Source organism: Uloborus diversus, chromosome 1 (genome assembly GCF_026930045.1).
Source record: "Uloborus diversus isolate 005 chromosome 1, Udiv.v.3.1, whole genome shotgun sequence".
Lineage (NCBI taxonomy): Eukaryota > Metazoa > Arthropoda > Arachnida > Araneae > Uloboridae > Uloborus > Uloborus diversus.
In genome coordinates this window covers 230,515,937-230,530,921 of record NC_072731.1, presented here as the reverse complement: position 1 = coordinate 230,530,921, position 14,985 = coordinate 230,515,937, and the positions used below count along the sequence as shown (strand labels likewise).

The 14,985-nt window shown below is 32.8% G+C and overlaps 1 protein-coding gene across 2 annotated transcripts in view; it reads right to left on the bottom strand.

The window, feature by feature from the left end:
- The window catches only part of LOC129234204 (dynamin-like), a 70,351-nt gene that overhangs the window by 14,804 nt on the left and 40,562 nt on the right, over nucleotides 1-14,985 (bottom strand). For both annotated transcript variants that reach the window (XM_054868123.1, XM_054868125.1), the window contains exons 13-15: nucleotides 7,046-7,159; nucleotides 6,194-6,303; nucleotides 267-552 (exon numbers count right to left, since the gene is read on the bottom strand). In XM_054868123.1, the coding sequence (XP_054724098.1) occupies nucleotides 267-552; nucleotides 6,194-6,303; nucleotides 7,046-7,159 (510 nt within the window). The remainder of the gene's footprint in view (nucleotides 1-266; nucleotides 553-6,193; nucleotides 6,304-7,045; nucleotides 7,160-14,985) is intronic.

The following is a 14,985-nucleotide window of genomic DNA, read 5'->3' as shown; positions in this document are numbered from 1 at the left end:
TTCATAAATAAATAAGTTAAAGAAATCATAGGTTCAGAATTGTTTTCAGTTTGCGAACATTCAGCTACAATTGTGATTGAAAAGTTAGACAATAGGTGCTTTAATTTTGAAAAAAAAAAAAAAAAAAAAGAAGATAAACAACTCCCAAATATTTCCATGACTTCCCAGGTCTGTCATCACCCTCTAAAACTAGAATAATAAAAACTGCTAGAAATTACTATTGTATTAAACTAGCAGAGATAGGTTAAAATCAAAATAATACCTACACTATTAATAGTCAAATGCATTAGAGTCTTTGGAACAAGGTCACGAAATGTCTTGGTTATGATCTTCATGTAAGAATCTACAAGGTTGCGAATAGTTTCGACTTGTCTCTCAAGCTGAGGATCCATAGATGTGGAACCTTCATTGCTTCCCTCTTCACCATTAGTATTTTCTGAAGATGCCCTTTCTGGATATACCCCAGCTCGGAGTAAGGAAGCTTTCCAACTATCCACTTCTTCTAAACTTTCACATGAGAGTTCTAACTGTTTGTAGTCCTTGTAGACATTCCTATTAACAAAGTTTGCTATACTGAAATAGTTCAGATCAATGCGAAATTTACATGCAATGTACCGACAGCCCGGTTACGACATCCAGAGATTGCACCTTTGTCCTTGTTAAGGACGCATGAGTCTAGAATAACCAATAAACGAGCTAAAGACATGTTGCCTTATTGAAGTTAAGATTACCAACAAATTGGTGGCTAAAATATTTTTTTTTTGTGCTAAATTAGTTTTAGCTCACTAGTTTGAATGTTGGTAGTCAACTTCATCGCAAGAACATCTGGCTCCAGCTCGAGCAGCTTATTGACTATTTCAGACTGATGTGTCCAATAACAACCAAGAAACTGCAGTCTCTGGATGTCATAACCGAGCTATTGGTATATTGCATGCAGTTATGCCTTAGCCCTGACTTAAGGGTGGCAACTTACTGCTTAATATGAAGTTTAGCCTGAGGTGGTAAAAATTTTTTTTGTTGACATAATTAGAAATAGGGAAAGCTACACAAGACTTTGCAACAGCTTCATATGCAGTCAACTTTATTTGACACAGAAAATTATTTCCTTTTTTCTTTTTGTTTGTCCATGCAACTCAAAGGATTCATCTGCCACACCGTTTGGAACCCCCCTCCCTTTTGCTTTTAAACGGCACAAAGTTGAAATGAAATATTTTTTAACGAGGTGTAAATAAATCATTCAAACACTAGTACTCCTGCATGATAATGGCATAATTTTGCACTCTCAATTTTTGATAAGTGAGTATATTCAAAAGAGCTGAAATTTTAAAGCGCTCACCTTTTCAAAATCCGAAATTTCTCATAATTTTCACGCACACGGAGCTGTTTTCACTGTATTAATTAATTGCTTTGTGAAATTGTTGATAGATTGATGATCAATAACTGCAGGGTAAGTCAGAGTGTGGAAGAGAGTGAGTAGGGGAAAAAATGCAGCAGACAGTGTTACCTTTTAAAGTTAAGTCTTTCTATAATAAATAATTACTTTTGCACTAAAATCTTCTTTTGCCACACACCGATTGGAACGAGATTCAAATGTAAACAAACATTGCACCACTGGATGAGCTCATTTGGATAGTTTGCTCAGAGGAACTGGTTTGAGTTGAAGTTCTAAGTTCCTTTTTTTTTTCATTCTTAACCATGTGAGCTTCTCCTAATTTATGTGTTTGGCAACAGCTGCAGTTGTTTTGCATAAACAATTAAGATTTTTTATTCTGCCTGTGGGAAGAAAGTTTTAACCTGTCTGCAGTTTGGGAATTCTTTCTCTCTTGCTTGCTTGTTCCGTTGTAGAAAAGAGCACGCTTAGGCCAAAATTCGTTTCTGAAAATTAGTAGCTGACTTGTTCTAAATTAGTTGCTCATTATACCTATGCTCTGATGTTTTTAAAGGATATTTAGTGTTGATTTATTTATTTCTCGTTGAACTAGGTTTAATACTATTACATTAATTAAAAAAGCTTTCACATGTTTTGGAGCCAAATAAAAGTATAGTTCTTCGGTATTTTTTTTCTTATGTGCTCTTTTTCACAATTAGATAACTATGTTAAATTATTTCGTGGAAAGAACTTTCCTTCAGATCAACAGAAAGGAGAGCATTTCATTTTGTAAAAACCTGCATTTAGAAAAGTGCCATTCCAGCTTTTCAGCTATGGATGTGTTTTTCTTTCGTTTATCCCTTCTACTTACTATTATTAGTAATTCAATTAAACAGTCGTGACAAAACTCTGTAGGAAAATCCTACGCTGAATTTATTATTGAGTGAGATTTCTTTTAAAAGTGAGATTTTTGAGGTCTTGCCCTCTATCGGAAACCCCCCCCCTAAATAGTAATTATTAGGCTTTAAAATATTAGGTTTTCAATTAAGGAAATTATTGAAAGACCTTTTCACATGTACAGTCGAACCTCGTTATACCTCCAACTGACAAACCGTAACCCTCTTACTTCACCAAGAAAAGTGGTGAAATAAACGTTCAGTATAGAGGAATGCAATACAAATTCCCTCCTTAAACTACCACCCCCGCTGTCTGCCCTAGATTCTCAACAGAAACTGCATTTTTGGTATGTTAATATTGCTGTTTAAACTGCCATTTTGAAAGACCATGTCAAGTACTTCAAACTTGGAATTAAGCTGTTTAGAAGAGTTGGAGAGCAAATGTCCATGATGAGCCACAGAGGAAAATCATGAATGTCAGTAATGCTCTATAAAGATGCTCTTAAATTTGCCACCACGTAAAAGTATCCAGCTCTCTTATCTCTTTTTTGTTTAATACGCTCCCTGCTGCACTCAGTCACCAAGGGGCATTGTTCTCAACATCTCTGTAAATTTTAACTGAATCTTATCTGCTCCCTATCTTTTTCAACCTTTTCACTTTGACATTTCACTACTCAGCCATGAGAAAGCTTTCATTCTTCACCCACTTTTCTGTCTTGGTCAGTGGGGCACAACCTGTGTGAGGCTCAACCGGTAATTGACACCATATGAAGATTTCAGCAAACAAGTTTGAAACAACATTCTATAGCAGGGGTTCCCAACCTGCGGGACGCGACCCCCTAGGGGGTGGAGAAGCCTTTTTTAATTGGTTCCAACATTTTCTCTACATTAAAAAATATATCACTGCATAATTTAAAAATAAAAGCACATAGGGGGAAAAATAGCATCATTTTAGAGTAGTATCAATACTTGAGCGCAATCGTACATCCAGGAGAAGGACGATGGGGCTGTTGCAACCGGAGGGGGGGGGGGGGGTTCTGCAGCCCCAAAGCCCCATACTCCTCTTTCATGCCCGAGTGCCTTATTCCCCATTTTTACGTCCTCTAGGATTATCTTATACTTTGGTTTAAGGACCTCAATGTCTACAACTTTCCCCGAAAGAGTCCATTGCGACCAACACCATCCAAGATAGTCTAAAATTTCGTTTTTGGAGCTTTAATTTTGAATAATTTCTGGGAGAAATTCTCTTTAAAGATGTCTTGCAGTTGTGTCATTAAGACTTAATTTTGGATATACTCTGGGGAAGAATCCCGAACCCAATCCTATCCCCTAACTTCATCAAAAACATCCAAGAAATAGGTTTTTAGGATTTACGTTTCAAAAGAATTCCTGGTGCGGTTGTCCAAACATTTCTCCTTGTCAAAGATAACCAACTAGTTTTTTTTTTTTTTTTTCTGGGCTTAAATTTTGAAAAAAAAAATGTGTAGAGTACCCCAATCCTCTCTCCCCACATCGTTAAAACTTGCCTAAAATTTCGATTTTGGGACTTCAATTCCGAATTAATTTTGGGGGAGATGCTCCAAATCCAAACTAATCTTCTAACATTTACAAAATGGCCTATAATTGAGTTTTTATGTATAACTTCAAATTAAAATAAATTTCTTGGGAAAGGTCGCCAGAGACCTTTTTCCCTCAACTTCAAAAAAGATGATCGGCAACCTAGTTTATTCAGGACATATCATTTTCATTTTAGAAAACTTAGAGAGCATCTATTGTTATTGTCTACTTATCCCCCCCCCCCCCCCCCCATAGTTAAAAATCCTCTTAAACTTCATTTTTAGGACTTCGATTTCAAGAAATTTCAAAGGCAGTCATTTCTCTGAACTTGAACTGTTCATAAAAGCAAAATGCAATTTTAAAACTTCCATTTTGAACATTTAAAAGAGGAACACCTTTGCGAATTTAGACTAACTGTAGATTCCTATTGTTAATTCCCTTTCTCTGCTCATATAATGCAATTCTCTTAATCTGTTTGCTTCTAGTCAGGTAATATCACCCTCCCCCTTCAAGCAAAAATCTAAACTTTTTCCCCCTTGCTATATATAAGCTTGAAAAAAAATGAGTGTCTGCAAAACGCCCTCCTCCCAATTTTTTGATCTCGTAACGGCCTTGTTAAAAGAAAATGCTTTCATTCACTTCAATGAAAGTTGGAGACACTAAGACTGTATAAGATATGACTACATATAAAGATGGGGGACAGGGAATCGGGAGTTGTTGAAAAGGGGGTCCTGACGTGAAAAAGGTTGGGAATCACTGTTCTATAACATTGTGTTCTTTTGCTCCATTCTGATAAGAACGAAAACAATCTCAAGCAAGAACAAAAAAAATTCTATTTTGTGAGTTTAGTAATAAAAACCGATTCACAAGCCATCAATTTGTTGATAAACATTTTTAAAATTCAGGACATAAAACAAGTAGCCAAAGAACTGTTGGTGACACAGTGCAGGAAATCCAATGGCTGTTTTTTTTTCAAAGTTCACTTGGAAAGGAAAATACACGCCTTCAAATGTATTTTCATGGTAATATGTATTAATGCAGGTTTGGGGAAAATTTGTTGAACTGCTACCCTCTACTTTCGCCAATTTTTGGCCCATGACTGAAGTTGGCGGTTTAACAAGGTTCGACTGTATGTTAGAAATTATACTTTTAAAAGTGAACATAGCTATAAAAAAATCTCCTAAATATGAATGCAGGGTTGGATGGCTATCTACTAGTTAAGAACTGAGAGGGACTCAAATTAGACATTTTTCAGATTTAAAAAAAAAATAAAAAAATACAATGAAAGGGGAAGGCGGAGAGTGAGTAATCCACTTCAACAACCAAATTTTTTGAAACATTATAAAATTTAAAATTTTATTTCTAAGGCAACAGTAAGACATCTAACCCTAGAAAAAACATAACGTTGCTCTAAGGTGACAATATATATCTCACAAAACAATATGGTATGAAACTTTCATAAACGGACTTTACAGTGGATTGCAGTTTCTAGATTAGTATTTTTTCTCACAAGAGAAGAAAAAAGTTAACCATATTTTCAAACATTATGTTGAAAAATACTGTTAAGTTGTTATTCATAGAAAACAGAATTAATTTAAAAGGTTAAATATTTTAAAAGTTGCCTCAGTTTGAAAATGAGTGTTTGCTGATAGCTTGGAAACAACCAATTTTGATCTGAACTTTAAAAAGCTGAAATAGGAGAGGAAAAGATTTAAAAAAAAATTGCAAAATATTTTTTGATTATCTTTTTGTCTATTTGTAACTACAATATTAAAAAAAAAAAAAATCTGTTAAGATCTTATGAGTTTTTGGAGCTGCCTGCCTGATCTAAAATTGAATGACTATATTTAAACTCATAAAAAAGTCAGGGTCAGTCATCTTCCCAACTAACTCCGTAGCCCTGGTTGAAAGAACCACTGAAATTCAATAGCCCATTTTTTACAAGACAAATAGATTCAAAATATCAATTATCTCTTAGATTATTATCAAAATAAATGAAAACTTTAGCAATTACCTAGTTGAAAGCTGTGGAAGATGAAGTCAAAAAAGTTTTTCTATCTATCTGCCTCTTTGCAATTTAAACTCAGTGGTATCATCAACTATCTCTGTGGGTTTTCATAATCAAAGATTTAAAAATTACTTAAATCTAAAACTCGTCTTGGAAACAATGGAACAATGATTCTAACAAAACAAGAAATAGTAAACATAAAAACTATAACAAAGTAAGCAACAATAAATCCTGTTTATTGTAGGTTACTAATTCTGAAAAGAAGCAAATTAGAAGGCTTAATTTTTACTTCTATGGTTCAGATTTCTCATCAAATATAAAATTTAAGACATATAATCAATTAATACATAATTTAAAAAGTACCTGTTTTCAGGATTGAACAAGGCAAAGGTGTGACGCTTTGACATAAATCCAGATTCAATGTCTTTAACTTGTAAGCCATCAAGTTGTAGCATGTATTTTTTGTCTTTTTCCTACAAATAAAAAAATATTAAATACAAATTAGTACAAAATGTTCACACATAAAATAAAAAAAAATATTTTAACTCTTCATTTTTCAAATTTTACTTTGAAAGCATTTTCTAATGAGTGTAACGCTGTTTTCCCATGAAAATAATGTTTTATTCTTCGTTTACTTCAGAGATAATTGTTAAAAGTAGAAATGGTTTACAATGTACTGGCAAGTAGAAACTATAAGGCACACAGTAGCAAAAATATAGTAAACCACATGTTCTCAACCAATGGATCGTGACTTTAATGTAGTTGAGATTGGCTTATAAGAATATTTCCAAGAATATATCTCACTATAATAATTGCCAAAAATATATCTATTATAGTTACCAACAATACTAAGCTTATTGAATGAGAGTTTTTTTTTTGCAGTGATGCAAAATATTTCGCTTGAACATTTTCAGAGCCATTTTATTAATGCATAAAGATGACTGCTTTGAAATATAAACCCTGAGTCATCATCACTCAGATGATTTACATCATAATGGTAATAAGATACAAAAACATTTTTAAACTCCCTTAAGATAAAATGCAGTAACGAAACAAAACTTACACTGAACCTAGTAAAAATAAAAAGGTGAATCACTAAGTTTTATCCACTGATTTCTGCTAATTGAAATAAAATAATTTACGCATATTTATATTTATGAGACTGGATTAAGAAAACTGTACTTGCCCTAAGATTTGATAGAATCAAACACCTACCTCTTCATCTTTGTACCATGACAAAGTTTCAGAGGTGAGAACAAACCAATAATCTCGAGAACCACCTTTCATTATTCCTAAATTGTGGATACACATCCAGCCTTTACGAATAACCTATTAAACAAAATGATTTCTTTTTAAGTAAGTTATGACAAAAGTGAGTGAATTAAAAAAATTATACATTTGCTTCAAGCATGAAATAATCATATGCACTAATATTTGAATAGGAAAAAAAAAATAAATAAATTAAAAAAAAAAAAAAAAAAACTAGAAATGAAATAACTTTTCAGAAAAATATTGCATTTTACAAAGCACAAATTTTCAAAAAAAAAAAAAAAAAACTTTGATCCATTTTTGGAAATATATAAAGTAAGAAACCCCAATGTACCATAAAAACAGAACGTTATCAATAACACATACTGCACTAAACACAGAACATAAGTGAATGCACCTACTTTTAAACCTTGATATGAAATAGGAATTGGATTCTGGATGCTGAGAGCTGGTTTTGGACAGAATATGTGGGTTTAACCATCTTTTAAAATGTTAAAAATTTTCCAGTATTGATAAAATGTCAAAAACTTTAAAGATAAAAATGAGCAAAACATGTATACCATGCCACTGCACTTAATATAATTATAATGCATGTGATATTCACTATGAATAAATATCTTACTCATTTAGCATCTCATTTTAATTAAGATATAAAAAATAGTTCGGTTACAATAATTTGATAACAGTATTGAATGTTATCAGCCATCAGTACATATACTGATACTGATGTAGTCGAGGCTGTTGTCAATGCAGCTATTCCCTCAAAACTCAAAGATCAACTTGATAGATAGGTGGAAGCAAGCTTTTAAGTCTTTAGTTATTGAGTTATACTGGATATTTTTAAAATGCTTTCTCTGAATCCGATACTGCTGATTATGATTGTGTTTTTTAACTTATATATGCATTTTTTCAGCAAAACAGAATAGTAGAAAGAGTAGTAGGTATGCAAAACCATTTATTGTAAAGGTAGTTTTAGACATAGAACCACACAAAAAACAAACAAGAACACAGTTATCAGTGCCACAAAATTATGCGCTCTATGAAGTTGCTCTATCCGGAAGTTGAAGAGTCCTCTTTGCTGATGACTTAAAGCCTATATACCTCAAAACTGTTCAGTAAGTTTACACCACTTTGGCTGCCAGTCATTTCGGGTAGAGAATCAGATTTTTACAAAACATCAAACCTTTGAACTAACACAAACATATCTGACAGTTTTTTTTTTGACTTCACCTTGGTCATTATCCAGTCACTTTCTAAAAATATAATTTTTTTTCTTAATGAAGTGTTGTAGAACTATTAAGACTAAAACAAATCTAACAGTTGCATAGATCTTCTGCCGCATCCAAGTTTAATGTATTTAAAGGCTTAGGTCCCCCCCCCTTTTTTTGGCGATACTATACGTCAGTCTTGCATAATATAGACGAAGGTGGGAACTGCTTTCGCAGAAAGTTTTTGACTCTGCAGAATTTTTTTTTATAACTACGAACATTAATTAAAAAAAAAAAAAAAAATTAAAAATTCTACATTTTATTTGTTTCTTCCGAATCTTATGCAAAATTAATCGAAAAAATAATCATTTCTTCTTGAAATCGTGATTATAGTACGCTAATTACTTAAAGACAAAAGAGTAAACGGTGGTCACAAAAGGGGACTGTTTCTACTATGTATGGTATTTTATTTTACACAGCCTGAATCCTGTAAGAGAAAAATTCAAGCTACGTAAAATAAACAACTTTACAGACTACAGAATGGTCTCTATTGGTGAATACTGCTGTAAATTGAGTTTCAGTGCGTTGGCCTTGAGAGAGAAAAAGCACTGATCAGTCCGTGGCAGCGTATAATCCGCACCTCATTAAATTAAAAGTTTTTTTAATAGATTATATGCAGGAAAATACAGCATTTATTTTCGCAGAAATACTTACTTCAAAACAAATAACAGCTTTTGTTAATTTGTTTACAAAATCAAATATCTTCATAAAATTTTCAAGTAAAAAACAGGTAACTCATTTTTAAAAGATCTACATGAACTTTTTTCACTATAAAATGAAAATAATAATAATGTTCATGTGACTGATATTGGGCAAAAAATAATGGTTAAGGTAGTTTTCTTCAGTTGGTGAAAAGTAAGCGTGAACTATATGTTATTGCAAAAAAAAAAAAAAAAATCATTTTTTTTTCTTTTTCATAAATTAAGGTTGACTTAGGCAAAATTATTATTTGCAGAAAATTTTCCAGTTAGGATTTGTGTTCGCAGAAAGCATTTCATTTTATCTAAGTCTGTCATACGTTATTTCGTCTTTTTAAGGAACTTTTACACAAAAGAAGGTATGAACAAGACAAAGAGTTCGATTAAAACAAAAAATAACTCACCAAGTAATTAATGTACGCAATTGAGAAGCCATTAAGTGAAGTGAAAAGCTCGATTAAAATAACACCCACCAGCATGAAGACAGCTCTGTACTTATCTGCTACAGATGCATGTTTTGGCCTATTTTTAACCTTTTGGAGACTATTTTTATTTTATTCATTGCTGCCATTACTTGTTTAGCGATACCATATACGTATTTTGTCTTGAACTTTAAAAAAGCAAGCAAAGCAAACAAAGAAGTTAAACAAGACTAAGAGCTGCATTGGAAAGAAAGACACAATTAAAATTAGCCCATAAAATGTAAAATAATCCGTCATTTAAGAAAAGAAGACATTAAATAAAGTGAAAAAGCTAGATTAAAATAGCCCGCAAGCTGTAAAACATAAAAAAACTTCATGAAAATAATCCGTCAAAAAAAGAAACTGTAATAGAATTTATTGCCAAGTTGTAAAACAATCGAAAATAAAATAGTTTAAAGTATAGTATTTTATTATCCAAGCTGTTTTCTTTGCTACAGAAAGGATACAAAGATTGCAATAAAATTTAAAAGGCCCAGTTCTCACCAAACAAACATAGAACATTGGTTGTCAGAAGATAACATGACATAAAATTAAGCTTGCCATTATTGTTCCTTAAAAACACAAAATACGTTGTTTCAATTGCAAATTTATGACTTGAAATCCTCAGTTCTAAAAACACAAAGTAATGTTTACGCAAAAAGATGAGACATCTCATCAAAAACAACCCTGTTGTAAAAATTTCCCCGTCAAGAAAACCTTTACCATTTTCCTACAAAAAGAAAAGCCTTCCACACACATAAATCCTAAACTAAAAAACCTTCAGCCCAGTGTTGCCAGATGGTCAAATCCAGACTTCCCCAATTCCCTTCCTACTTTTCCCCAAAAAGCGATGTTTACTATCAAAATTTCCCAAATTCAAAAATTATTTTCCCCAAAAAGCCAAATTTTCTTATAAAATTCCCCAACTTTTTTTTCTTCCCATTTTCACTTTTTTTTTGTCTTCTTTATCTTTCTTTATCTTTATCTTCTTTACTAATAATAAAGCTGAAAGTCTCTCAGTCTGGATATCTCTTTGTCTGTCTGGATCTCTGTGATGCGCATAGCGCCTAGATCATTACGCCGATTTTCATGAAATTTGGCACAAAATTAGTTTGTAGCATAGGGGTGTGCACTTCAAAGCGATTTTTTGAAAATTCGATTTTGTTCTTTTTCTATTCCAATTTTAAGAACATTTTTCCGAGCAAAATTATCATAAGATGGATGAGTAAATTACCAAGCTATCATAATGTGGAACCGTAATGTGGGCAAGCCAATTGGCGAGAAATTCATCATGCATTATTTGTAAATATACAGGGGAACCAAAATACCTTTTTATTTTCTACGGTGGGCAAAGCCGTGCGGGTGCCACTAGTCATAAATACAAGTGCCTGACCGAGAGATAAGAAATAGCCAAATGTTTTTTTCTACTTGCATTTACTACTCTGCTTCTGTATGCACATTTAAACTATGATTTTTGTATACATTTATCCAAGAACATTCTTCATCACACTTATTTTTACCTGTTTCACGTATCAACTAGTTGCTTACGCAGAACATTAATGCGAATTCCGTAGCATAATATTCCACATATTGGGAAATGCAAATTCCATAAAGTTGATCAAAGTTAAACCAACGCTGTTTGATACAAACAATGTAATACTGCTTCTTGTCGTGAATCTCAATACGAAAAAAATTCTTTTTTCCCCCCGAGGCTTTTCTTTCCCCAGGTTTTCCCCAAGAAAAAAAATTTTCCCTCAAAAGAATTCCCCTCAAAACTCATTTCCCTAAAATTTCCCCCGAGATCACCGGATTTCCCCAAAATGGGGAAATTTCCCCCAATCTGGCAACACTGCTTCAGCCTTAAAAAGTTATATCTAGTTTTCCTGCCAAGTATCTGCCAAGCTACCATCCTTCATGTTTTCCTCTTTCATCCTAACTATTTTTGCTAGAACTTGCCCCATCACCAACCCCTTACCACTGAGAATTACCCATTAAACAGGATTGAAAACAATTTAAAGGATCTATCCTCACTGGTAAGGAGTTGGTGATGGGGCAGGTTCTAGCGAAAATAGTTATGATAAAAGAGGAAAACAGGGAGGGTGGTAGTTTGGCAGATACTTGGCGAGAAAACTAGATGTCATAACTTTTAAGGCTGAGGGTTTTTAGGTTTAGGACAAAGGCCTTTTTTTTTTGTAGGGAAGAGTTAAAGGTTTTCTTGGCAGGAAAATTTATACAACAGGGTTGTTTTTGATGAGATACTATTAACATCAATTGCTCTTGACAAAAATACAGAACACATTTCCTATGTTAAAATAATTTCCTCAGTCAAAATATTGTGTATATCTATAATGAAAGTGTTAATCTATACTAATATTATAAAGAGAGAGGACGAATTTTTTTGTGTTTATATGTTCGAGGTAATCTCCGGAACCACTGTATGAAAGGTGCCTCCTCACTGAGTAACATAGGCTATAATTCGAAAAAATCTGATAAATTTGAATAAAAAAAGAACTATTTAAGTCCAAATTTCACGTAAATTGCCTATTATTGGCTATTAAAGGGGTGAAAAATTACTTGCACATATTAATATTATGTATCGTTGAAAAGGGTAGAATTTTTTGTGTTCTAAGCAATTCGTTTCGATGCTCTAACTTCATTACGACGGGAGTAATTTGCGTTTTTAGCTCGAATCTTTTTAGGCTTAGCTGAAATTTAGGCACTACTTTCTTCATTAAATCTATCCATAAAAAGTGAAGGAATCGTCCAACAGTTTTCTTTTTGACACCATTGAAAAAAACGACATTTTTTACTCCAGAAATATCTTGACCTGTGGTTGAAAAAATTACCTTCTATATTCAAAGGGAAAAAAGTTACAAGCGTTTTTAAATCAATTTCGAAATAAGTCATTTTGATTCAGGTTGTCAACTATTTTATTTTCACATTTCTACGGTCACGCTTTTTGAATCTATTGTTTATTTCCTCAGTTTGCATTTAATATATTAAACTTATTTTAGTTCATGTTTTCATGGTTACGCTTTCAAAATTCATCTTTCTCATTTTAATTTCTTAAAAGTATTTTAATATCTGTCATCAATGTTTGGAAGGGTAGTTTTGCATGGTGCTTTTTTTTTTCTTTTATTAAAGCCTGATCGTTGAATATATGTCACTCGATACAATTTTTATTGTCAAGGTAGACCGGGCAAAGCCGGGATATGCAGCTCTTAATATATAAAGATTTGAAAGCTACTGTTAAGGTGATCATATACCTTTTTGTTTGTTTGGCAAAACATTTATTATTGCCAAAGAAAAAACATCCGCTTCACTCGCAAAAGGGCTGGGTTCCGGTAGCGTGGTCGCTTGGCACGTTAGGCGCTGAGCAGTTCAGTCTAGGATTATTGTTTTAAGGCAACCGTTAATGAAATTCATTGTTTTGGCGATTTGTTTTGAAATAAAATTAACTTTTGATTTGTTTTTTTCCGAGTGAAATGCATGACATTTTCTTTTTTTCTGACGATGATTTTTGAACGGTCCACAGCAGATTTTTTTTTTCGTTAGACTGATGGATTATGATAGCGTGGTTGCTGGGCAAGTTTGGTGATAAACAATAGAGTTATGGAATTATTTATTTTTACATTTGAAAGATATTTGATGTCTTTTTTTGTCTATTCGGCAAAATATTTTATATTGCAGTAAAAACCGCTTCACTCGCTAAATAGAGTTTTAAAGCAAATGTAAATCTAATTTAATCATTTGACGAAAAGTTTTAAATTCCAAAGAAACTTAAATAGTTTTTTTTTTTTTGAAAAGGTGAGTACGTATTTTATACAAAGAAAAATGATCGTTTCATATCAGAGGGGGAGGGGGCGTCAATTTTTTTCATTCAACGGACCTCCATTAAATGTTTAGCACGGGCATCGCTGTGCGGGTACTGCTAGTGAGTTATAAAGTGAGTAAATGAGGGAGTAAATTATCATCAAAAAATTAATTTAAGACAAAAGCAAAACTATCACAACAGGTTTCCAGTCCGTCCTTTGCAAATATTTTTTAAATTATGGAAATTGTAGTTGCTACTACATGTATTGAAAAGAATATAACTAAATGTAGTAGTACATAACTCTCCTAATCAATACATTATTAGCTGGTTCAAATATGTTTTACTACAGAGATGAAATACTAACTAGAAATGTTATACATGTAAATCTGAAAATAATTGAAACAAAAGTAAATTCAGTATTTAACTAAATTTACTATTTGACACTCTGAAAGAGCCGTGGAATATCGTATAAAACTCTTCAATTTCATGACTTAAAATTTATTTGTTTCCCTCTTCACAAGGTACAGTAAACATCAAATATGAAAAATCCGATTCCCATGCGAAGATTTCGCGATTTTCAAAATGCAGGCATTTAAAGTATAAAAACTGCATTCAAAAGAATTTATTTTAGAGTTGCATTTTAAAGCTTTACAACAAACATAACATTAATAACTATTGACGTTATCTGCACAAATAAAATTAAACCAATGTTTATATAACTTTTTGACTCTCATTAAGAATACAAAATTTTGCTTGAAAGTTTTAATTGATAATTTTAACAAAAAGTAAAAATTTGGAAAGAGAGGTGACTATCCAAACATACTATAAAAGAGCTCTACTGGAGGCGTGGAACAGAACATTTCACCTCCGTTGATAACCTTGTTGACTATGCATAACAGGAGTTCAACACTGCTATTCATCAGAGGCAGTCATATTCCTTGTTAAAATGGATCTTTCAAGAAAATACAAATGGGTGTGGTCTTCATTTTGAACCAAAGAAAACCCTATAGATCAAGGCTCTCCAACCTACGGCCCGCGGGCCGGATCCAGCCCGCGAACAGATTTTGTCCGGCCTGTGGGAAGCCTACGAACATTTTTTTTTCCTTTCGAAACAAAGACAGTCTCATTGGAAATATAATTGAGACATTATTTTTATTTTCCAATAATTATTTAGAATCTTTTTACCATCTATTTTAATCAGTTTTTACCGTTAACTACGAGTGCAGCACCCATTTCTCTCTTTGCTCTTTCCGGGAACAAATCTCTTTTCTCCGCGCCACATTCTCCTTGAAATCTCCTGGCATTGGGCATTTCCTGGAGAGTAATGTGACGGGGGACAAAATTTTTGGAAAAATACGTGAAACCATTTCCAAATTTCCAATCTTAGGCTTGATTTTTTTTCACCTGAAAGGTGTTACTACAGATGGTGAAAAAAACGTGTATTACAGGGCCCAATTTCCCAATAGGCAGAGTAGGCAGTTGCCTACGGCGGCGAAATTTTCAGAGGCGGCAAATTTTGCTTTAGACATACATTTTTTAAATGATTTTTTTTATTCTTGAAAGTAAAATATTAGCATTCTTTCATTTTTCACAGAGACAATTTTTTCTTGAAATTTAATAATAATTACTTTCACACATCTTATGA